The following is a 25,703-nucleotide window of genomic DNA, read 5'->3' on the forward strand; positions in this document are numbered from 1 at the left end:
AACAAGGACCTACTCTATAGCACAGGGTACTATATTCAGTATCTTGTAATAACCTATAAAGGAAAAGAATCTGAAAAAGGATATATATATGTGTGTGTGTGTGTGTATATATGTATATGTATGTATATATATATATATATATATATTTGAATCACTTTGCTGTACACTTGAAACTAACACAACATTGTAAATTAATACTTCCAAAAAAAAATACTTCATGGTCAGGTTTCTCTTTACATCTACCCTCATCATTAGCCCCTTTCCAAATTATCTTCCTAACTCAAGTGGCTCAGAACTACTTGTGATTCTTCACATGCAAGCTGATGTGGGCCCCTTTATGCCTCCAAAGATGCTTTAACATGCCTACCTGAAAGCAGGATGTTGGTACTATATCTGGGTGGTTTTTATTCTCTTCTCTTCTTAGATTGGGGACCACATCCATTCTTAAGCTATAACTGTTCCCATGTCAATGTCTTAGCTTACACCTTTACACTGAGCCCAATTTTTCACTCAACAACAAATATTTACTTTGTTCTAAGGGTTGTCCTAAGTGCTAGAAATTGTTGGTGAGCAAAAATAAACAGGGGACCCTGCCCTCATAGTATATAGTGGGATATTCAGAGTATTATAAAGTGTAGCAATCAGTAATTATGAAAAAAAACGGAAAGCTGAAGCTATAATAAATGCTATAAAGATGAGGAACATGGTGCTCCAAGAGCTCATCACCAAGGGCTTTGGCATCATCAGAAATGTCAAGAAAGGGATCTGTGAATAAGTGACTCTTGAGCTGTGGTCTGAGCTGTGCATAATTTATTGACAAAGAGGGAGATACAGAGCATTCCAGGAGAAGGAAGAGCATGTATGAAGTCTGTGCTGGGAGGAACCACGGCTTGTGTGTAAACTGAAAGGTGGTCAGTGGAGGGGGCACAGAGAGCAATGGGGAGTGTGGTGTGAACTGACGCACTACAGAAAATACTGAGTTCACTTTGCACCCTCCTAAGAGAATCGGTGGACTTGAAAGGGGTACAGTTGGGTATGGCTGGATAAGGTTCTTTTTGTTCAAGGTTACCTGGAAACATGGTGGAGTAGTGATTGGAGGGGGACAGCGTGGACATAGGTCACGCTAAGGTAAAAGATGGGGATGGAGTTATTAGAGTCTTGGTACTGAAGATGAAGATTAAAAGTCACAGTTAAGAGGTATTTAAGAGATAAAATCAGCATGGCTTGGTGATGAATTGGCTATGGAGGTAAGGAGAAAGAGCTGTCAGGGAAGATTTCTAGATTTCTGGCTTACTCAAAAGAAATACATTTAATATGATATAGCTTTACGATTGAATATTATGCAGCATTAGAAATTATTTTTGTAAAGTGTTGAGGGCATGAGAATGTGCCTCTCAGATCTCGGATAGTAGGGAATGTGATTGATCGCTGGACTCAGCTGCTGTACTCTGCAACCTACATTGCATTCCAGCAGAGGCCAAGTTGACCACAGGCTGTTTCCAGCCAATGACTAAGGGTGGCAGGGACACTAGACAGGCCCATTCCTGGAGCTGCAGGACTCTCAAAGAGGTGACTGTGGCTCAAGGACCCCTGACCACCTTGCCCAGCTCTCCTTAGAGCTGCAGTGCAGTCTGAGGGCTTCCATCTGTCATCCCCCCCTCCTCTCCTCAGCTCCCTCCTTTCTCTCACAGAGTGCTATTCTCATACATTTCTTGCATGTTTATCCTAGTCTTGGCATCTGATGTCTTGAGGACACAGGGACTATATCATTATTGATACTGGGAAATAATCATAACATGATATTTAGTAAAAATCAGGATATGAAACATTAGGTAGTGTGTGATAACATGTAAATTAAAATGCAAAGATTGAAAGAAGCAAACTGGCAATTAATTTTAGCAGCTGGAGGTAAATTAACACCTTTCTATTAAACTGTAAACATGGAATTCAAGAAAATAATTTGAAGGAAGCTAAGAGGAGCATATAAGTTAAAGTTCTAAGCCTCTGAGAAAGAGTACTGGCATGAGTTTGCAGGGATCTGATGTCAAAAAAGTTAAAGGTGACATTTTCTTAAGATAACAGAAAAGTTAAGTGCATGTTGATCATAGCAGGATTTAGAACAATATATACATCTAATATCTATTTGAAAAATTTATCATATATTTCATCTTTATAGTAAAAATTATTTTTAATTGTATAAGTAATGAACTTTGCCTAAAAGTATGGAAATTCCTCCTTCCTGCCCAACACCCCCAAAAAAAGATGATACTTTCTCCTTATACTGAAACAGTGGATTTTGCAAACTGGGGTATTCTTGCTCACTGTTTTGATATGTGAATATGTTTTCCATAGTTTTAATTTTAGAATATACCATTTTATATTCAGAGTTTTTTGTTTTTTAATTCAGCACTGTATAATAAATATTTTCACTACATTGCTAGTTCAAAAAATTGAAATATAATATCTCATCAAGTGAATGTATTATGATTTAATTAACTATTATCCACTTGTGGATATTTAGATGGCTTTCAAGTGTTCATTATAAAAATGAACATCTTCCCATAGAGTTTACCTTCATTATTTCATTTCCTATAGTGACCAGGAAATGGGATTATTTGATTGGAGAGCATATCAGCTTTATGACTCCACAATAACAGGCAAAGACTCTCAGGTTGGATTAATAGATGAAACTGCTTGCACGAGAAAGAATTAAAACTGTATACAAAAAATAATAGTAATACCAAGAGGGACTTCTTCTTCTAGCCCTGATGGAGTCATTGGTACAGAACTAACCTTCACATTAAAAATAACTATAAACCTGGACAAAATAGAAGAAATAACTGTTTTAAGATGAACAGCAGCAATGAAGGATTGTAACCTTAAGACAATATATCAGAATTCAACATTTAGGAGAGGAAAGTATTTCATAACAATAAAGCAAAATAAAATAGAACAGGATGTGGGATGTACAACTGACGAAAAAAAAGAAGAAGAGGGGAAGAAAATGTATATGTTATTTCGAATCATCTTTTTTTTCATATTGGAAAGAGGAATTTTACTAAAGAATACAAATAGCAGCAGACTTTTTATTAAAATCTGTAATGGAAGAATTTAAAAGAGTTGAAAAGTAGCAGTGAATTGCTATTTTTGTTGAAATTTGTCCAGTGTAAGATTGCAAGACCCACGCTTTCTTTTCCTCAATGACAAGCGTCTGAACTTGACAATCTAACTTTGATGGCAGCAGAGACTGAAAAGTGTAACACATAACACCACAAAGCAGAAAACACCCAGATTTTCTCTGCTTAGTACAGAATTTCTTAAATCCTTGATTTTCTTGATTGTCAAGATGTACGATCAAACACATATTTTAAGATATATAATTAAATAAATATTGTAAAATACATTTATGGTTAATAAATTATTTGCAAATATTTTAACCTGGTGTTCATTTTACTGTTTTTTGATTTGTTTATCTTCTTATGTGTTAAAGGTGTATATCAAAGGATGATTTCCTAGTCTTAGTCTGGTCTAATGACTCAAGACAGTGCTTAGTTGTGTATTACTAAGTTACAGATAGCAACAAAAAGAGTAGGCAAAGATCAGATTATATTGTATCTTAAGTTTAGAAATGGGATTTGCTTTATAAACAATAATGAAAGGATGACAAATGGTGAAGAGAATTTAATGTAAAGATTCTTTTTTTAATATTTCATGTATACTTTGCACATTGATTCAGATAGGAATGACTGATGAAATATTGTTTTATCAAATAAGCCATTTCTAAACTATATTCATCATCAGAAAAATATGCTCGGATAATGAAAAATGATACAGTTTAGCTTGGATAATTTATTCCAAACCTCAAACAAGGAAGGAAATGGGAAAATGAAAAAAGAAACCAAATAAACATCAGGGAAAGTCCTTGAAACAAAGCTGAATTATAGCAAGAAATATAGAAAACAATATAAATAAGCATATACATTTAAGTTATTCTTTATGCTTATTTTAAATTAATGTACCAAAATAAAGAAGATTTAATCTGTTATGTAAACCAAGCAGACCCCTTTTCATTCAAAATGTATTACTAAGTATTACATTTGAATTCAATTTTGGATTAGCGTTAGGATATGAAAAGCCTTCATCATACTCCTTAACATGAAATTACTGCTTCTGGGTTTCAAGCTGTCACAAAGTAACACACAAATCATATTTAGTAAAAAGACCTGTATAGATATAGAACTTCCAGTCTGATGTGGTACAGTTGCTCTAAGGCTTTTTGGCTAATGTTGGTAGTAGGGCCAAAAATCTCGAGGCCTACTTAGGTACTTTTCATAATTATTAAAATTTTCTTAAAAATTGAACAATTCCAAGATTTAGTAAGGATATGAGAAAAAAGATCATTGTTGGTAGAAGTTTAAATTGAATACAAACATACACAAATACACATATGTGCATAGGTCTAAGAGATATTAAACAGAATATTTGGAAAATGGCAGCTACATAATTCAACTGGCCTAAAACAACTTATATCATCTTTAAAGGTTTTATAACCTTTTATGCATGTGTTTATTATCTGACAGCCTCTTTGAGGTTTTCACTTCCTTCTGTGAGGCTCCCCTGTGTGTATATAAAATAAATCTTTTCTTCTGTTAATCTGTCTTCTGTCAGTTTAATTCGCATTCCTCAGTTACTAAACCTAAGAGGGTAGGAGGAAGGTATTTTTCTTCCCTTACACCTATATAAATGACGAAATAAATCTAACTATGTACTTAACATATTTATTAAATCTCTTCTAAAATCCATTTTTTCCCCATTGAAACAGAAATTAGAATGATGGTTGCCAGGGGCTGGGGGAGCTGAAGGAATGGAAAGAGGTCTTATGGGCATAGAGTTTTAGTTTTGCAAGATGAAAGGATTCTGGAGATCAGTTGTGCAACAATGTGGATGTACTTAACACCTGAAGGGTGGCAGAATATGCCATCCCAAAATATGCCCCTTTGGCATAAGGATTATTTTGAGCTAAAGGTACTTGAAAAATAGCAAATGCAGGAAAAACGCTCTGAATTTCCTTCTTTTTCTTAAAAGCAGGTGATGAAATTCCCACATGAAAGAGGTCCTCCTAGTACAGGTAAGTAAGATTCTTATCATCAAGGACAAGAAGTTGAGAATGACAGAATTCTATTCAAACAGACCTTGTTAAAATAATTCATATCCTCCTTTAGCCTTCTCACATAGTTTAATTACTTTTCCACACTTTCCTCTCTTTGTTCAACCTACTATAAAAGCATGAGGCTCCACCATTTCCTTAGGTCTTTATTCCTTATGAGGGCTGCCATATCACGTAAAACTTATATAAATTTGTTTTACTTCTCTCCTGTTAATCTGTCTTATGTCAATTTAATTCTCAAGCCCAACCAAAAAACCCTTAGAGGGAAGAGCTAAAAATGTGCCTCAGCTACACACTACTGAACTATACACTTAAAAATAGTTAAGGTGGAAAATTTTATGTTATGTATATTTTACCATTTTTTAAAGAACAGCAATAAGATTGTATCAATACTATACTTATAAAAAAGTCATTAGTACAAATAAAACTGTTTTATGGGGAAAAGTTCATTATTTCCTACTATTTTAAAAATAATTTTAACATATTTTTTAAAAGAAGAATAACATATTTTTTAAAAGAAGACAAAGAGAGTGCTCCAATTCCATAAAAAAACTTCACAAACAAATCTGAAAACACCAAGGGGACTAGAAGAGCTCCAGATATCAAAAGTGAGAATAAGTGTTGATGTTATCTTCTCAAGAATGATGCAGTTAAAGAAAGACCATCAATCCAACCATGCCAGAAGTCCTGGTGCTACTGGAAGTCACATTACCCAAGTACTGAAGTAGGAGCAATTTCCAAGACCCCAGAGGGCTGGCAAACTGGCTCTGGTTAGGCAACAAAGAAAGCTAATTAATCTTGAAACTAGTGAGAGCGAGGCTGTAGAACACATTCTTTTGGGAATCACAAGAAATTCAACACATTACCAGTAGTCCATGGGGGAAATATTTAAAATCCTGAACTGATGCCTGAATAAAGTGAGAAAGCTCTAGTAAGAGGAATTGGATTATAATCAAATGTTGATTAAATCTTCATTTCTGAAATCATACAAAATGATTTTTAAAAAATAAATAATTACTTGAAAAGCTATTAGAATTACAAATCACTGATTTTCATGTGTAGAAAAGAAGACTATTGCCAAACAAATAGTTTATTTGGAATCATCTATATTTATCTGAGCAAAAAAATTAAAAATTAAAAAAAAAACCTTAAAAATAGTTTTTATGTGCAGAAGCTAGAGGTGCAGTTCCTAAGAGAAAAAATATTTAAATACTAAAACCACAGCACATGATGCATCATTCTATGTACTTCCTCCTATGATGAGAAAAATTTATGCAGAAGCTTGCCCTTCACAGATGTTAATTTATTAGAATAATGTGAGCTACATTGTTCTCACTTTCCTTTAAGCAGCAAATCCCAGAAGGAACTAAAGAATGTAATAGATGTGGTGAAAGTTTTTTAGAATTTGTAAATGCTAGTAACACATGCTGACATTCAAAATAATATTAAACCAAATGCAGCAAAAATTTTGTTCAGTTTCATTCAACTATCAATAATGAAATTTAGAAGCAACCAGCCCATATAGGTCAGAATACTGATACGACATATTTAGATTTTACAATTAGTTATTAAAATGATTGACTAAAAATTTTCTTTTCTTAAATAGATTTATTTTTCTCTAAAACCCATCTTTTAATAATGCAGAAAGTTTAATCAAAGAAAAAAAATAAAATTTTCAGTTTTTCTAATGCCCAAGAATATCATCATATGGTATTCTAAGTTAAAATATCCGACAACTAAAATGTCTATTATTTTAAAATACCATTTCATCATATTCAATGGACAACGGTTTAGATGCTGTATGCCCAGCACCCAATCAGTGCCTGGTAAATTGTAGACACTCAATAAGTACTTATTGAATGAAATATAATAAAACAGTGAAAAGCAAAGTATAAATTAACTCCATTAACTTTTAATTATGAAGGCCTATCTTAGATGGAATAAATAGTAGTGTATGTGCCAGCTCTAAAGAGGGCAGTTGAAAGACCCTGTTGCCCTACTTCTCTCTAATTCTCTAAACCCTACCTGCCCATGATTACGCATTAAAGTCACACTCTTTTAGGTTCAAGCAATGAATGATATTTACTTTAGAAGAACAATAAGCAGTCCTCTAATGAGATTAACACAGAACATGTAAGTTTTAATAGTCAGCAGAATAAGACAAAATAAAGCAGTTTAAAAATAAGGCAGAAGGGATCATTGGAACTAGTGACAGAAACAAAGGTGCTTAATGAATGTTTTTTGAATAAATGAGTAAGTTAATGAATAAGTAAAGGAGAGATGAGAATGAGTATGTTGGAAGCAAGGGCAGTGAGAAGGTGTCAGTGGCAGCTACAGAGGATGCTTTAGGTGTTTTGATCCTTTCTCCCCAACTTCATCTCCTCAGTTGCCCCCTCCAACAAAGCTGCCCAAATAACTATATGCTTCATAAGTAAAAGTTGTTTTAATATAGGACCTCTATGTTCCCCTAACCCCAACACAACTCTCACACTTTCATCTAGATTACCATCCTTTTATCTTTCCTGTCTTAAAAAATGTGGATGGTATAGAGATCCACAGACAGAAGGTCTTTCTTAGTCCCCTGCTTTACCTGAAGCATAGGGGACAGGGAGGGGTGCCATTTTAAAAAGAATGACAAAGGACAGCTGTTTTGATGTGCCAGACAGACCATATACCTGAAGGTGGGAACCTGACCAAGAGTTAGGGAGAAAGCATTCCTGGTGAAGGCCAGGGCTGGCTCTGGCTTATGTTCTTGGAAAATCAAGGAGCCAGTATAGCTGGAGCCAGGTGGGTGAATGGGAAGGGACAGGCCAGGGTCACAGGAAATGAGAATCACGATGAAACAAAAAGCTTTAAACCCGCCAGCGACTCCACCTGATTTCTAGTCTGGCTGCCTGACCGAGCTCAACCATCTACCCATGGACCTGCAGAGGTTTGAAATTTTAATCCCTGATCATCCAGGCACTCAAATTTGGTCTCCTCTCTTTGAACTTTGTTTTTAGCTTAACTCCATCAAAAGTAATCCAGTCAAACCAGACAATGCATTGGCGTTGCTATATGGACTAGGGGCAAGGTGGTGGGAGAAGAGAAAGAAGTGATTCACCAATGTTAACCAACAGGCTATGAACCATTAGGGTTTCCAAAAGCACATTATGTCCTTCCTCTCATTTACTCTTGTTACGGAAATGATACCCACACCCCTCTTTTTTAGCATTCCATACTATACTGATTTTGTATTAAAGTCCTATTTGAATAAATAAGAATTAAAAAGAAGAGCAAGAGAATCTAAGGTCCAAAATATGGCTGAAGTGACAAAGGTGGCTTTCTATTAGTCAAAATCTGGACTTGATCCTGTTTTCTTTAAAGTGTAGTCTGAAGTTATATATTTAAATATCCTTTATATATTCCATTACTCTTTCAATTAAAAATAGATTTAATATGTTTATATTCCATCTGTTATAAAACTCTCCTCAGATTTAGATTGAGACAGATGAACATTTCTGTGCTGATAAAATAATTTTATGAAGCAAAATAAATTACAAAATCTGTGTATTCATTAATTACATAAAATTTAGATTTTTGATAAAGTGGTTTTGTTATCCAATTGATTTCTCAAGCACACTTTCTCTACTAATTTTATGGCTTACAGTGGGGCAGGCATTTAGATTTATGGTTCCAAAAATACAGGGAATTTTGCACTATTTTAAGTTACTTTTTACTTCATTCCACTTGTGACTAATTGTACACATTGTACAAAGGACACTATCACCAACGACTTCCACTGCACCTAATAAATCGCAAACTTCCAAAGTGTGTGATGGATGAAAGAATGCTCAGAATAAACAAATGAAGAGAGCATGTGTTTAATACCCAATTAAATCTCCTTTTATTCATCTATTAATTTCTGGGATACACTATATTGTGTAACTGTCAGAGTAGATACCTTGATATGCTTATGTTAAAAAAAAGTATGGGGGGGACCTTCAAGATGGCGGAGGATTAAGACATGGAGATCACCTCCCTCCCCACAAATACATCAAAAATACATCTACATGTGGAACAATTCCTACAGAACACCTACTGAATGCTGGCAGAAGACCTCAGACTTCCCAAAAGGCAAGAAACTCCCCATGTACCTGGGTAGGGCAAAAGAAAAAAGAAGAACAGAGACAAAAGAATAGGGACGAGATCTGCACCTCTGGGAGGGAGCTGTGAAGGAGAGAAAGCTTCCACACACTAGGAAGCCCCTTCACTGGCAGAGACAGGGGGTGGGGGGTGGCAGCGGGGGAAGCTTCGGAGCCACGGAGGAGAGCGCAGCAACAGGGGTGCAGAGGGCAAAGTTGAGAGATTCCCGCAGAGAGGATCGGTGCTGACCAGCACTCACCAGCCCGAGAGGCTTGTCTGCTCACCCACCAGGGTGGGTGGGAGCTGGGAGCTGAGGCTCGGGCTTCGGAGGTCAGATCCCAGGCAGAGGACTGGGGTTGGCTGCATGAACACAGCCTGAAGGGGGCTAGTGCGCCACAGCTAGCTGGGAGGGAGTCCGGGAAAAAGCCTGGAACTGCCTAAGAGGCAAGAGACCATTATTTCGGGGTGCGTGAGGAGAGGGGATTCAGAGCACCACCTAAACGAGCTCCAGAGACGGGTGCGAGCCACGGCTATCAGCGCAGACACCAGAGACAGGCATGAGACACTAAGGCTGCTGCTGCAGCCACCAAGAAGCCTGTGTGCAAGAACAGGTCACTATCCACACCTCCCCTCCCAGGAGCCTGTGCAGCCCGCCACTGCCAGGGTCCCATGACCCAGGGATAACTTCCCCGGGAGAACACACAGGGCGCCTCAGGCTATTGCATCGTCACATCAGCCTCTGCCGCCACAGGCTCGCCCCGCATTCCGTACCCCTCCCTCCCCCCAGCCTGAGGCAGCCAGAGCCCCCAGATCTGCTGCTCCTTTAACCCGGTCCTGCCTGGGCAGGAAAAAGATGCCCTCAGGTGACCTACACACAGAGGCAGGGCCAAATCCAAAGCTGAACCCTGGGAGCTGTGCAAACAAAAAAGAGAAAGGGAAATCTCTCCCAGCAGCCTCAGGAGCAGCAGATTAAATCTCCACGATCAACCTGATGTACCCTGCATCTGTTGAATACCTAAATAGACAACGAATCGTCCCAAAATTGAGGCGGTGGACTTTGGGAGCAACTGTAGACTTGGGGCTTGCTTTCTGCATCTGATTTGTTTCTGGTTTTATGTTTATCTTAGTTTAGTATTTAGAGCTTATTACCATTGATAGATTTGTTTATTGATTTGGTTGCTCTCTTCCTTTTTTTTAATATATATATATTTTTTCCTTTTTCTCTTTTTGTGAGTGTGTATGTGTATGCTTCTTTGTGTGATTTTGTCTGTATAGCTTTGTTTTTACCATTTGTCCTAGGGTTCTATCTTTTTTTTTTTTTTAATAGTTTTTAGGGCTTGTTATCATAGGTGAATTTGTTTTTAGGTTTTGTTGCTCTCTTTCTTTCTTTCTTTCTTCTTTTATTACTTTTTATTTTTAATAATTATTTTTAATTTTTTGTGTTAATAACTTTATTTTATTTTACTTTTTTCTTTCTTTTTTCCCCCTTTTTTTCTGAGCCGTGTGGCTGACAGGGTCTTGGTGCTCCGGCCGGGTGTCAGGCCTGAGCCTCTGAGGTGGGAGAGCCGAGTGCAGGACATTGGTGCCCAGAGACTCACCAGCTCCACAAAATAACAAATGGCAAAAGCTCTCCCAGAGATCTTCATCTCACCGCTAAGAGCCAGCTCCACTCAACGACCAGCAAGCTACAGTACTGGACAACCTATGCCAAACAACTAGCAAGACAGGAACACAAGCCCACCCATTAGCAGAGAGGCTGACTAAAATCATAATAAGGTCACAGACACCCCAAAGCACACCACGGGACGTGGTCCTGGCCACCAGAAAGAGAAGATCCAGCCTCATCCACCAAAACACAGGCACCAGTCCCCTCCACCAGGAAGCCTACACAACCCACTGAACCAACCTTAGACACTGGGGACAGACATCAAAAACAACGGGAACTATGAACCTGCAGCCTGCGAAAAGGAGACCCCAAACACAGTAAGTTGAGCAAAATGAGAAGACAGAGAAACACACAGCAGATGAAGGAGCAAGGTAAAAACCCACCAGACCAAACAAATGAAGAGGAAATAGGCAGTCGACCTGAAAACGAATTCAGAGTAATGATAGTAAAGATGATCCAAAATCTTGAAATTAGAACAGAGAAAATACAAGAAATGCTTAACAAGGACCTAGAAGAACTAAAGAGCAAACAAACAATGATGAACAACACAATAAACGAAATTTAAAATTCTCTAGAAGGAATCAATAGCAGAATAACTGAGGCAGAAGGACACATAAGTGACCTGGAAGATAAAATAGTGGAAATAACTACCACAGGGCAGAATAAAGAAAAAAGAATGAAAAGAATTGAGGACAGTCTCAGAGACCTCTGGGACAACATTAAACACACCAACATTCGAATTATAGCGGTCCCAAAAGAAGAAGAGAAAAAAAAAGACACTGAGAAAATATTTGAGGAGATTATAGTTGAAAACTTCCCTAATATGGGAAAGGAAATAGTCAATCAAGTCCAGGAAGTACAGAGAGTCCCAAACAGGATAAATCCAAGGAGAAACATGCCAAGACACATATTAGTGAAACTACCAAGAACTAAACACAAACAAAAAATATTAAAAGCAGCAAGGGAAAAGCAACAAATAACATACATGGGAATTCCCACAAGGTTAACAGCTGATCTTTCAACAGAAACTTTGCAAGCCAGAAGGGAGTGGCAGGACATATTTAAAGTGATGAAAGGGAAAAACCTACAACCAAGATTACTCTACCCAGCAAGGATCTCATTCAGATTCAATGGAGAAATTAAAACCTTTACAGACAAGCAAAAGCTAAGATACTTCAGCACCACCAAACCAGCTCTACAACAAATGCTAAGGGAACATCTCTAGGCAGGAAACACCAGAGAAGGAAAACACCTAAAATAACAAACCAAAAACAATTAAGAAAATGGTAATAGGAAAACACATATCGATAACTACCTTAAATATAAACGGATTAAATGCTCCAATCAAAGACATAGACTAGCTGAATGGATACAAAAACAAGACCCGTATATATGCTGTCTACAAGAGACCCACTTCAGACCTAGGGACACATACAGACTGAAAGTGAGGGGATGGAAAAAGATATTCCATGCAAATGGAAATCAAATGAAAGCTGGAGCAGCAATTCTCATATCAGACAAAATAGACTTTAAAATAAAGACTATTACAAGAGACAAAGGAGGACACTACATAATGATCAAGGGATCAATCCAGGAAGAAGATATAACAATTGTAAATATTTATGCACCCAACATAGGAGTACCTCAATACATAAGGCAAATGCTAACAGCCATAAAAGGGGAAATCGACAGTAACACAATAATAGTAGGGGACTTTAACACCCCACTTTCAACAATGGACAGATCATCCAAAATGAAAATAAATAAGGAAACACAAGCTTTAAATGATACTTTAAACAAGATGGACTTAACTGATATTTACAGGACATTCCATTCAAAAACAACAGAATACACTTTCTTCTCAAGTGCTCATGGAACATTCTCCAGGATAGGTCATATCTTGGGTCACAAATCAAGCCCTGGTAAATTTAAGAAAATTGAAATCTTATCAAGTATCTTTTCCGACCACAACGCTATGAGACTAGATATCAATTACAGGAAAAAAACTGTAAAAAATACAAACACATGGAGGCTAAACAATACACTACTAAATAACCAAGAGATCACTGAAGAAATCAAAGAGGAAATGCCTAGAAACGAATGACAGTGAAAGCACAACGATCCAAAACTATGGGATGCAACAAAAGCAGTTCTAAGAGGGAAGCTTATAGCAATACAATCCTACCTGAAGAAACAAGAAACATCTCAAATAAACAACCTAACCTTACACCTAAAGCAATTAGAGAAAGAACATCAAAAAAACCCCAAAGTTAGCAGATGGAAAGAAATCATAAAGATCAGATCAGAAATAAATGAAAAAGAAATGAAGGAAACAATAGCAAAGGTCAATAAAACTAAAAGCTGGTTCTTTGAGAAGATAAACAAAATTGATAAACCATTAGCCAGACTCATCAAGGAAAAAAGGGAGAAGACTCAGATCAATAGAATTAGAAATGAAAAAGGAGAAGTAACAACTGACACTGCAGAAATACAAAGGATCATGAGAGATTACTACAAGCAACTATATGCCAATAAAATAGACAACCTGGAAGAAATGCACACATTCTTAGAAAAGCACAACCTTCCGAAACTGAACCAGGATGAAATAGAAAATATAAACAGACCAATCACAAGCACTGAAATAGAAACTGTGATTAAAATTCTTCCAGCGAACAAAAGCCCAGGACCAGATGGCTTCTCAGGCGAATTCTATCAAACATTTAGAAAAGAGCTAGCACCTATCCTTCTCAAACTCTTCCAAAATATTGCAGAGGGAGGAACACTCCCAAACTCATACTACGAGGCCACCATCACCTTCATACCAAAACCAGACAAAGATGTCACAAAAAAAGAGAACTATAGGCCAATATCAATGATGAACATAGATGCAAAAATCCTCAAAAAAATAATAGCAAACAGAATCCAACAGCAGATTAAAATGATCATAGACCATGATCAAGTGGGGTTTATCCCAGGAATGCAAGGATTCTTCAATATACACAAATCATTGAATGTGATACACCCTATTAACAAATTGAAGGAGAAAAATCTTATGATCATCTCAATAGATGCAGAAAAAGCTTTTGAAAAAATTCAACACCCATTTATGATAAAAACCTTCCAGAAAGTAGGCATAGAGGGAACTTACCTCAACATAATAAAGGCCATATATGACAAACCCACAGCCAACATCGTTCTCAATGGTGAAAAATTGAAACCATTTCCACTAAGATAAGGAATAAGACTAGGTTTCCCACTCGCACCACTATTATTCAACATAGTTTTGGAAGTTTTAGCCACAGCAATCAGAGACAAAAAAGAAATTAAAGGAATCCAACTCGGAAAAGAAGTTAAACTGTCACTGTTTGCAGATGACATGACACTATACATAGAAAATCATAAAATGCTACCAGAAAACTACTAGAGTTAATGAATTTGGTAATGTAGCAGGATACAAAATTAATGCACAGAAATCTCTTGCATTCCTATACAGTAATGATGGAAAAACTGAAAGAGACATTAAGGAAACACTCCCATTTACCACTGCAACAAAAAGAATAAAATACCTAGGAATAAACCTACCTAAGGAGACAAAAGACCTGTATGCAGAAAACTATAAAACACTGATGAAAGAAATTAAAGATTATACAAACAGATGGAGAGATATACCATGTTCTTGGATTGGAAGAATCAACAATGTGAGAATGACTATACTACCCAAAGCAATCTACAGATTGAATGCAATCCCTATCAAACTACCAATGGCATTTTTCACAGCACTAGAACAAAAAATTTCACAATTTGTATGGAAACACAAAAGACCCCAAATAGCCAAAGCAATCTTGAGAAAGAAAAACCGAGCTGGAGGAATCAGGGTCCCTGGCTTCAGACTATACTACAAAGCTACAGTAATCAAGACAATATGGTACTGACACAAAAACAGAAATATAGATCAATGGAACAGGATGGAAAGCCCAGAGATAAACTCACGCACACATGGTCACTTTATCTTTGATAAAGGAGGCAAGAATATACAGTGGAGAAAAGACAGCCTCTTCAATAAGTGGTGCTGGGAAAACTGGACAGCTACATGTAAAAGAATGAAATTAGAACACTCCCTAACAGCATACACAAAAATAAACTCAAAATTGATTAAAGACCTAAACGTAAGGCCAGACACTATCCAACTCTTAGAGGAAAACATAGGCAGAACACTCTCTATGACATAAATCACAGCAAGATCCTTTTTGACCCACCTCCTAGAGAAATGGAAATAAAAACAAAAATAAACAAATGGGACCTAATGAAACTTAAACACTTTTGCACAGCAAAGGAAAGCATAAACAAGATGAAAAGAAAACCCTCAGAATGGGAGAAAATATTTGCCAACGAAGCAAGTGACAAAGGAATAATCTCCAAAATATACAAGCAGCTCATGCAGCTCAATATCAAAAAAACAAATAACCCAATCCAAAAATGGGCAGAAGACCTAAATAGATATTTCTCTAAAGAAGATATACAGATTGCCAACAAACACATGAAAGGATGCTCAACATCACTAATCATTAGAGAAATGCAAATCAAAACTACAATGAGATATCACCTCACACCAGTCAGAATGGCCATTACCGAAAAATCTACAAACAATAAATGCTGGAGAGAGTGTGGAGAAAAGGGAACCCTCTTGCACTGTTGGTGGGAATGTAAATTGATACAGTCACTATGGAGAACATTATGGAGGTTCCTTAAAAAACTAAAACTAGAACTACCATACAACCCAGCATTCCCACTACTGGGCATATACCCTGAGAAAACCATAATTCAAAAAGAGTCAGGTACCACAATGTTCATTGCAGCTCTATTTACAATAGCCAGGATATGGAAGCAACCTTAGTGTCCATCGACAGATGATTGGATAAGGAAGATGTGGCACATATATACAATGGAATATTAGCCATAAAAAGAAACGAAATTGAGTTATTTTTAGTGAGGGGATGGTCCCAGAGACTGTCATACAGAGAAGTAAATCAGAAAGAGAAAAACAATTACTTTATGCTAACACATATATATGGAATCTAAAAAAAAAAAAAAAAGTGTTTCTGAAGAACCTAGGGGCAGGACAGGTATAAAGATGCAGACGTAGAAATGGACTTGAGAACACGGGGTGGGGGAAGGGTAAGCTGGGATGAAGTGAGAGAGTGGCATGGACATATATACAGTACCAAATGTAAAATAGATAGCTAGTGGGAAGCAGCCGCATAGCACAGGGAGATAAGCTCCATGCTTTATGTCCACCTAGAGGGGTGGGATAGGGAGGGTGGGAGGGAGACACAAGAGGGGGGAGATATGGGGATATATGTATATGTACAGCTGATTCACTTTGTTATAAAGGAGAAACTAACACACCATTGTAAAGCAATTATACTCCAATAAAGATGTTAAAAAAAACACAACAACTAATTCACACTAAAAAAAAAAAAAGTATATTATGTCGTGAATCCATCAGATTGTGTCTCCAAAAGCATATAAACAAATTTTGCCTGTAGTCCAGTCGTTACCTGAATTGGAAGCTTGTGTTTTGTGTGACCCACATAAAGATAATAGGGATATGACATTTCTGTACCCAGATGTGTCTGCTCATGTGTATCTCATCATTTCTTGATTGTTTTTCAAATGTGCTTACTAGTAATGATTTTATTTTCTTTAAAAAAGTGAAAGGGGACATAAAATTTAGATGTGCTTGGTTATTTAGGCTTCCTCTTATTTAAATGTGAAAAGTACTTTTCACAAAGGAAATATGTATTTGCGTATGCTCATAAAATACCTATGTTGAAATATACAAATCGCAGTCATTTATGATCCCTTAAGTAGTCTTTAAGTAGAATAAGAACTTAAAATATAATTTGTTAATTCATTAGTGTTGGATTATAACTTAGACACCGATTTTCTGTAATTAACAGGTCTTCAAAGCAGACAATTTATTTGGTTGTTTTTATTGTATTTTTTTCTTTGACATTTCCTTTCTTTTTGATATTGCTACATTTTTAAAAGGGAAAGGCATCAAGTTAGGACTCTCATCCTAAAAAAGAATTTAGACAATATTACCAAATGGCCTCTGCTTAAATGTCACTTTATTAAAGGAGTCTCCTCTTACTACCCCATAAAACTGTATCCTACCCTCCCATGATTATCTCTATCACTCAGCTTTATTTTTCCTCATAATATTACCATTTAACAGTTTCTATATTTACTTGTTTGATTGTTTATTATCTTACTACTATAATACAAGTCCCATGAGGACAGATAATTTGTCTGCTTTATTCATTGCTATGTTTCCAGAGTCTAGAACAGTGCCTGCCACATAGTAGGCATTCATGTAATGTCTATTCAATAAATGGATGCTTCTTACTAAACTGCATGGACATCAAGTAGATGACACAGAGTTAAAAACATCACATACATAAGAATACAATTTCAAGATGATCAGAATACTGAAGTTTAAATAAACTAATTCTATTTTCAGCAATAAGTAATGTTCAGTGACCTGATCCAAAATAGGTCCCAAAGGAACAACAAACTACAATCTGTAAGGAAATATAAAAATAAACAGCTATGAAAAGATCTTTGGGGCTTGAAAATAAAATTAAAAATCTGTCTCAAATAACTGTCCTAACTCTTGGCTCTTGAGGAGATGAGTAGATGAAAATTCTAATTGCTATTGTATTAAACAAACAAAATGTGTAAAATGTAAAAATATAGTATTTTAGTGAATTATTTGAAACACCAGCTTTAAAATATTTATTCATGATATATCAGGGGCTATGGTAAGTCAAAGTTAAATAATGCTCTGCCTTCGTCATTTCAAAATCTGCCATCACAAGGGGAGACATGGAAACAGATTTCTATCTTGCTCAACTTTGAGACTAATAATAGGACATGCTGGTTTCCCAGAGCAGGGTCACTAAACCATGAGTAAAGGTTAAGAGGTACGAAACAAGACGACATGTTTGGGAATCCACAAGAGCAAAGGTTTCTGATGTATAAAGTACAAGACAGAAAATGATGAGAAAAACCAAGGTTATTATTTAAGAAGCCATATAGTGATATTTTATATTAATAACATGCAAAATTTCTTACCAAAAAAGTTTTGTACAATACTAGCATATTCTGTAGAGGATGTATTCATTGGGTTTAGACATCATTATTTCTGCAAACTGACCTAAATTCTAACATTGTTGACCAGAGAAAATATTACTGGTAATTTTGCAACTAGCCAATGCTTTTCCCAATGACACAGAAACAATCATAAGAGTCTTCATTTCTTCTTCATGAAATGAATCATCTGCTAAATTGCTGCTTGAGATGTGAAGCTAGTCCCAACTGTTAGTTTATTAAATGTAATAAGTTACAATAATGAAGTGTTAAAATTATAACGAACACAGGCAGAAAAAGCTAGATTCCCAGACAGAATTATAAAAATCTTAACTTTTCTATCTTTTGACTTGTGGTTTTAATATTACCAGTCTAGTACACTAGCACTGCCTGTATTGCATTTTAAAAAATATAAAGAAAAAAGAATAATGTTCATAAAAGAGCAATCTACTTCGTGCATATACAAATACTTCATTACCCAAGAAATTCTTCATAAATAGAAATTAATAAATCTAAAGTGATTTGTTCTGTGAAGGATAATTTATAAAAAACTAAATCTCTTCAATACAGTGTTATACTTTGTTGAGTTTTAAAAAATAATTATGTATAGTAAAATTTTATACAACTTACTGCACATGGAAAGCATTTAAAAGATGTTTTTCAATTGATGGGCTAATGATTCCCAAGAGACTCAGTATTACCAGATATAAATAATGAGAAAATATAGGTCTCCTTAGAGTCACCCCATCATCCTTAATTTTCTGGTTAAATTTTACTGAATGAAAATTGAAATCTTAACTCCAATAGAAACAAGATATCTATATAAACACACATACATATGTACACACACACATTATATTTACAAATATGAGAATTAGGGTTGGCACAAAATCTTTGTCTTTTCCTTGTGATTTTTCCAAGTCCAAATTTTACTACCTTCAAAATAGATTTAGTATTTGTCTGTGTTTGATTATGTGCACACACACATACACACACACAAAGTCATGTAATATAAATTAGCTAATTACGGTTGCTTAAATAAAAGACTTGCATGAGAAATACAAAGAGTATTTTATTTCATCGATTTTTTTAAGTGGGAGCATTTTAGATTTGGTCTTACAATAGAAAAAGGTTGTATCTTAAGATAGTTCTTTCTCTGTATCTAGGATAAGATATTAGGCTAATTGAGAAAACAATCCTATAAAAAGACTTCTGATCAATATGACCATAAAAAGCTATAAAAAGCTGGATGAAAGATTATGAAAATCCATGGCCATTCTCAAAAGTAAGAAAGGCAAATATCAAGTTCTCAGAAATGAAGAGGAAGTGATGGGCAATAACCTGGTGAAGAAAAGTGGAGTCCGATTCACATAAAAATCAGTTCAGAACCCGTACCCGTGGAGGGACCACTTGAAATCACAGGGATGCCCCCACACCTCAGGGCAAGCGGGATTCCCAAGGAAAGTACATTCCACAAAAGGGAAGCTCTGAGTAGAAATATCATAAAGCACTTGAGAAAACAAAACTGCTGAGAATAGAAGAAAGTGGCATATTCTAACTCACACCCCTAGAAACAGAGATAATAGGTGAATGTGAAAGAAACTTTAAATGAATATATCTAAAATATATAACTCAACAAAGACAGTAAGAAAAACCAAAAAGCAAGAAAAAGACATAATGAAAAAAATGGGCAGATCTTTTAAAGAAACAAAAATAAATTTTAGAATTGATATTCACTGAAACTGAATTTTAAAAATTTAACACACTGGTTACGCAGTAGATTAAACCTAACTGAAGAAAGTGAATTATTAAGTTGGAAGATAGATTTGAGGAAATCATGTAGAATGAAACACAGTGGATTAAAGAGCTTGGAAGAAAGAAAAAAGAGACTAAGAGATACGAAGCTACAATGAGTAAGTCCAATTTGTATTTAATACAGACTCCAGAGTTTTCTAATTTAAATCAGATTGAATGCCAAAAAGGATAAATCTTTAAAATTAACACTTAGGTAAAAATATGAATAACAGTATATGTTTCAAAATACCGTATAGAATTTTGGAGTCAGTGATATCTCATTTATACTTGGGATTGCCACAATATGTAGATATATAGGTATGTGGATTGATCACCTCAAGGTCATTTTATAGGTAAAATTTACTATTTGTCTATATAGTAATAAATAGACAAGTAGGAGGAAAAATCGAAAGTGTCAGGCGACTGCATTCACTGAAATATATACAAATTTATGAACTGATAGAAATTTTGTAGAGCCTCACGTTTTAAATATTTGTCTACAAAAATTATTTGAACCAAATAATTAAAGTAGCAAATGTTAAACACACACTGAATAAAGGATTAAGAATTTATGAGACACCAGGGATGCACATATACAGAGGAAAAGCCATGTGAGGACACAGTGAGAAGGCAGCCGTCTGCAAGCCAAGGAGGAGGCTTCAGGAGAAACCAGTTTTGCCGGCACCTTAGTCTTCTTGGACCTCCCACCTCCAGAACTGTGAGAAAATAAATGTTGATTCGGCCAAAAAAAAAAAAAAAATTTATGAGCTATGCAAGAGGAAGCAATTGAAGACTTGATATGTACTCTTTGGACACTTCTCAGTTTCTTTGTTGGATAGTGATCTATTCTAGTCAATAAACTTCTTAAGACCAGAGTCCATATCAAGCAGGCTACAGAGCACATCACTGTGTCTCACTTATTATAAATATTCAATTCCTTTATTAGTAGATGAGTCACTGTTGCCTGGGCATTGATGAAATCACATCACTTCTCTGTAATAGAATTCAGTCCAATAATGGACAAAACTAAATAGGACTCCGTTATTTCAAACAGCTTCTGGACAAGAGTCTCTGACACATTGTCTCCCAACATGCCATGAAATTACCTATGAAGATGCAGAAAAAGAGGAGAACATAACATGTAACTGAAAACCAGGTATAATAATGAATGCACAAGCAGGAAGAAAAGGAATTTCTACAGATGAAGAGTACAATGGAACTGGATTGCAAAACCACTGTTCATGGTCAACTTGTATTTTGCAACCAGAGGCACCCATCCTAAAGCTGGTAGGTGTTTTTTTTGTTTTTTTTTTGAATTCCTCCTACACTTTCTGCCCCCTCAGAAACATAAGGTCTAGAACAAACTCCATTGAGGGGTGGGCGTGGAGTAGAACACTATCCTGCTGCTGTGAAGTACTTGCTTTTTAAGGCAAAGTGCGATCCTTTCCATTCTCATCCCCATAAATATCACACCCACATACAGTCACAGCCAACTCTCAGAAAACAATTGAACAGGAGTAGGGACAGAGACCCCTGGCAGCACACTGCATTGCATCCTAGAAAGTGGTGTGCCCCACAAGCAAAATGCTACAGGTAAGGGCAGGGAAAAACACAGCTGAGTATGTGTGCATTTCTGGGATTTGCCTACTCCATCTATATCACTGTCAGAAGTCACAGAAAATTCCTTTTTATGCCTTTTTATGCCAACAGAACAGAACCAGTTGAAGCAAGTTCATACCAGACACTAGGGATTGGCTGAGAGCTTGGCAGTCCACCTAAATATACCTGATAAGGAGAGCTCACCGGTCTCCAAGCAGAGAATGAATGAGGTCAAGCACAATGACATGTTCTAAGTCTTGGCAAACACCAATTCTAGATTGAGGTAAAATTGAAAATAATGGGTTTTATAAATATCCTGCACAGAAAGGAAACAGAATATCATCTTATAGACTTAGATGCTGAGGAAGCCCCTTTAAATACACTACTTTAGTAATCAGTGATTTTGAGAAATGGCCATGCTCAAGTGTTCAAGAAGCCAAATCTTTATGAAAGAAGAGCAGAAATCCATATGATGATAATAGGCAAAAGCTAAAAAAATGAGATTTGTACCATTAGGGAACAATCAGACATATCTGCAAGACATAATATATACAAAATGTACAATGATGCTGATAATAGTAGTGCTTATTATAGCAAAATATTGAAGAAAAGCATTAATACCTAAGGAAAACATTACTATCCAACAATATGGAATTGGTTAAATTATGGAGCACTCTAGAACTTCCCAAAATGATTTTTAAAGTGCATATGCAAGTTATGACTTGTAATTACTTGAAAAAAGTTATGAAGTATGAGTGAAATGTTTTATAAAATTTGCATACATACATAGATTTGCGTATGAGAGAAAAAAGGGTCTGAATAGTTAACACTAATAATGCAAAAGAGGCTACCTCAGGGTTGTGGGACTATGGTTGATTCATATTTTTATTTTTGCTTATCTGAATTACAAAATACAGATAAAATATCAGAACATTTTCTGTGATAAACTTATTTGTACAACAATTTTTAAGCCAGTATGTACAATGATATGAGTCAGCAATACAAAGATTTGCAAGATTAGCTATAGCAGTGGAAGTAAAATTTGAACTTGAGACACTAGTAGACAAATTGCTACTAAAGAAAATAGAAAATATAAGAAAGCTCTCATAAGTTTTTTAAAAGTGAATAAAAAGATAAAAATATTGAGGGAGACAGTGATAGAAATGACAGGATAAAATATAAGTTTACAGTCTACACATATTTGTTCTAAGAAAGGATTTAAAAATTGTAACAAAAATAATAATCAAGTAAGTAGACAAAATAAGCTTACTATATTAAAGAAAAGCTCAATGAAAACAAAAAATAAGCATGGTAGCAACTTCTAATTATACACAAATAATGCATTTACCCAGACTGTCAAACAAAATAAACAAGCAAACAAAAACAGATCAAAGGGATAAAAATCACACTGGCCTTTGTTTCTTAGCAATTATATGTTAGAATACAATGGTGTTACATTCTTCAGAGATTTGGAGGGGGACAGTTGTAATTTAAGAACATTAATTTGAATCAAATGTGTTTCATGTATGAAAGTTGAAAAATTATATTTTCAAGATAGTCAAGGATTCAGACATATTCAACCCATGTACCTGTTTCTTATAAAATTCCCTAAACATATACATGAACAGAGAGAGATGAATCTAAATAAGAACTCAAGAAAGGGGAATTTATGGCTTGAAGGTTTTATGAGTTTTTACCTTATTCAGACTGGAATGCAATCTTGGAAATTCTTCAGGATTTTTTCTTGTAAGGGATATGTCTTAGATTGAAGGCAGAGACTGATTTTATAGTGATTCTGTTGACTATCTTTGTTCATTTTTTATACTTTTCCCAATAGTAAGAAATGTGTTTCATATTCAATAAATCTTTTTCTTAATATCTCTTGCTATTCTCCAAAAATATATTAACAACATGTTTACAGTGGCAAATCCACTAACGTGGTTGGCATGGTAGCTTCAGAATTGCTTAAGGAGAAGCCACATGTACCTAGCCCAAAGCAAAAGCAAAGCTACACAGAGACACATATTGCACATATTTCTTCCAAAGGCCTTGAGTAATGACCACTGGAAACTTTAAAATGCATATTAAACTATGGTTATCTATTTCGTTGTTGCTCTTGTTAAATTTGACAAAACTATTCATTATTAATACTCTTGTGGCCATTATGTCCATTATTAATCTCCTCTTCTAATTAGGTCCTTGAATGTTCCTTTGGGTTCCTTAAAAATCATCATATGCAAACTCTTAGAGGAAAACATAGGCAGAACACTCTATGACATAAATCACAGCAAGATCCTTTTTGACCCACCTCCTAGAGAAATGGAAATAAAAACAAAAATAAACAAATGGGACCTAATGAAACTTAAAAGCTTTTGCACAGCAAAGGAAACCATAAACAAGACGAAAAGACAACCCTCAGAATGGGAGAAAATATTTGCAAATGAAGCAACTGACAAAGGATTAATCTCCAAAATTTACAAGCAGCTCATGCAGCTCAATATCAAAAGAACAAACAACCCAATCCAAAAATGGTTAGAAGACCTAAATAGACATTTCTCCAAAGAAGATATACAGATTGCCAACAAACACATGAAAGAATGCTCAACATCATTAATTATTAGAGAAATGCAAATCAAAACTAGAATGAGATATCATCTCACACCAGTCAGAATGGCCATCATCAAAAAATCTACAAACAATAAATGCTGGAGAGGGTGTGGAGAAAAGGGAACCCTCTTGCACTGTTGGTGGGAATGTAAACTGATACAGCCACTATGGAGAACAGTATGGAGGTTCCTTAAAAAACTAAAACTAGAACTACCATATGACCCAGCAATCCCACTACTGGGCATATACCCTGAAAAAACCATAATTCAAAAAGAGTCAGGTACCAAAATGTTCATTGCAGCTCTGTTTACAATAGCCAGGACATGGAAGCAACCTAAGTGTCCATCAACAGATGAATGGATAAAGAAGATGTGGCACATATATACAATGGAATATTACTCAGCCATAAAAAGAAATGAAATTGAGTTATTTGTAGTGAGGTGGATGGACCTAGAATCTGTCATACAGAGTGAAGTAAGTCAGAAAGAGAAAAACAAATACCGTATGCTAACACATATATATGGAATCTAAGAAATAAAAAAAAAAAGGTCATGAAGAACCTAGGGGCAAGATGGGAATAAAGACACAGACCTACTAGAGAATGGACTTGAGGATATGGGGAGGGGGAAGGGTAAGCTGTGACAAAGTGAGAGAGTGGCATGGACATATATACATTACCAAACGTAAAATAGATAGCTAGCGGGAAGCAGCCGCATAGCACAGGGAGATCAGCTCGGTGTTTTGTGACCACCTAGAGGGGTGGGATAGGGAGGGGGGGGAGGGAGGGAGATGCAAGAGGGAAGAGATATGGGAACTTATTTATATGTATAACTGATTCACTTTGTTATAAAGCAGAAACTGACACACTATTGTAAAGCAATTATACTCCAATAAAGATGTTAAAACACACACACACACACACAAATCATCATATGAAACACAGTTTTAACAAAGCTAAAAACATACATGCAGAAGACAGACTGAACTAAAACAATATACTGAAAGTGGTTATCTTCGGATGAATGTTATCTTATGTATACATTTTATTCATTTTCAAAATTTTCTAAAATAACCATCTATTATTTTAAACTATAAAAAAGTCAGAAAATCTAAGAATAAGTGCATACAATTTTCATATACCATACAATGACAAATTTTTTTACAAACTATTATATATACTATGATCACAACTGAGAAGAAGAAAGATAAGACAGAAATACTTTGAAAAATGTTAACAGTTGCATTCAGTGAATGGTGGAAAGATGATTGATTCATTTATTCCTTACTTTTCAATATTTTTTATTTTATAAAATAAAATGTATATATTTCATATTGAGAATAAACCTTTATAAGCAATAATAAGGATAAAAATTTGTATTTTTTACATGAGTTTAGCTGATTATTCTACCAGAATTAATTTTTGCATACAACTTTCAAAGCCAGGATAACCTTCTTTTGATAAAGGTAAAATATAATTTCCTGAAATTTTTGCCTCAAATATGTATTAAAATTGATATGATTATTCATTAATACTTTATTTAGATTTTACCTGAAAGAAAAGGAGAAACTTTATTATAACTTCAGGGGGTTGAA

General features: G+C 35.4%; 1 protein-coding gene across 1 annotated transcript in view; it reads right to left on the reverse strand.

The window, feature by feature from the left end:
- The window catches only part of PACRG (parkin coregulated), a 519,387-nt gene that overhangs the window by 405,913 nt on the left and 87,771 nt on the right, over window positions 1-25,703 (reverse strand). The window contains 3 exon segments of the mRNA XM_036871117.1: window positions 12,657-12,671; window positions 14,335-14,375; window positions 21,141-21,153. Of these exon segments, the coding sequence (XP_036727012.1) occupies window positions 12,657-12,671; window positions 14,335-14,375; window positions 21,141-21,153 (69 nt within the window).

The sequence above is a fragment of the Balaenoptera musculus genome, chromosome 12 (genome assembly GCF_009873245.2).
Source record: "Balaenoptera musculus isolate JJ_BM4_2016_0621 chromosome 12, mBalMus1.pri.v3, whole genome shotgun sequence".
In the NCBI taxonomy this organism is placed as follows: domain Eukaryota; kingdom Metazoa; phylum Chordata; class Mammalia; order Artiodactyla; family Balaenopteridae; genus Balaenoptera; species Balaenoptera musculus.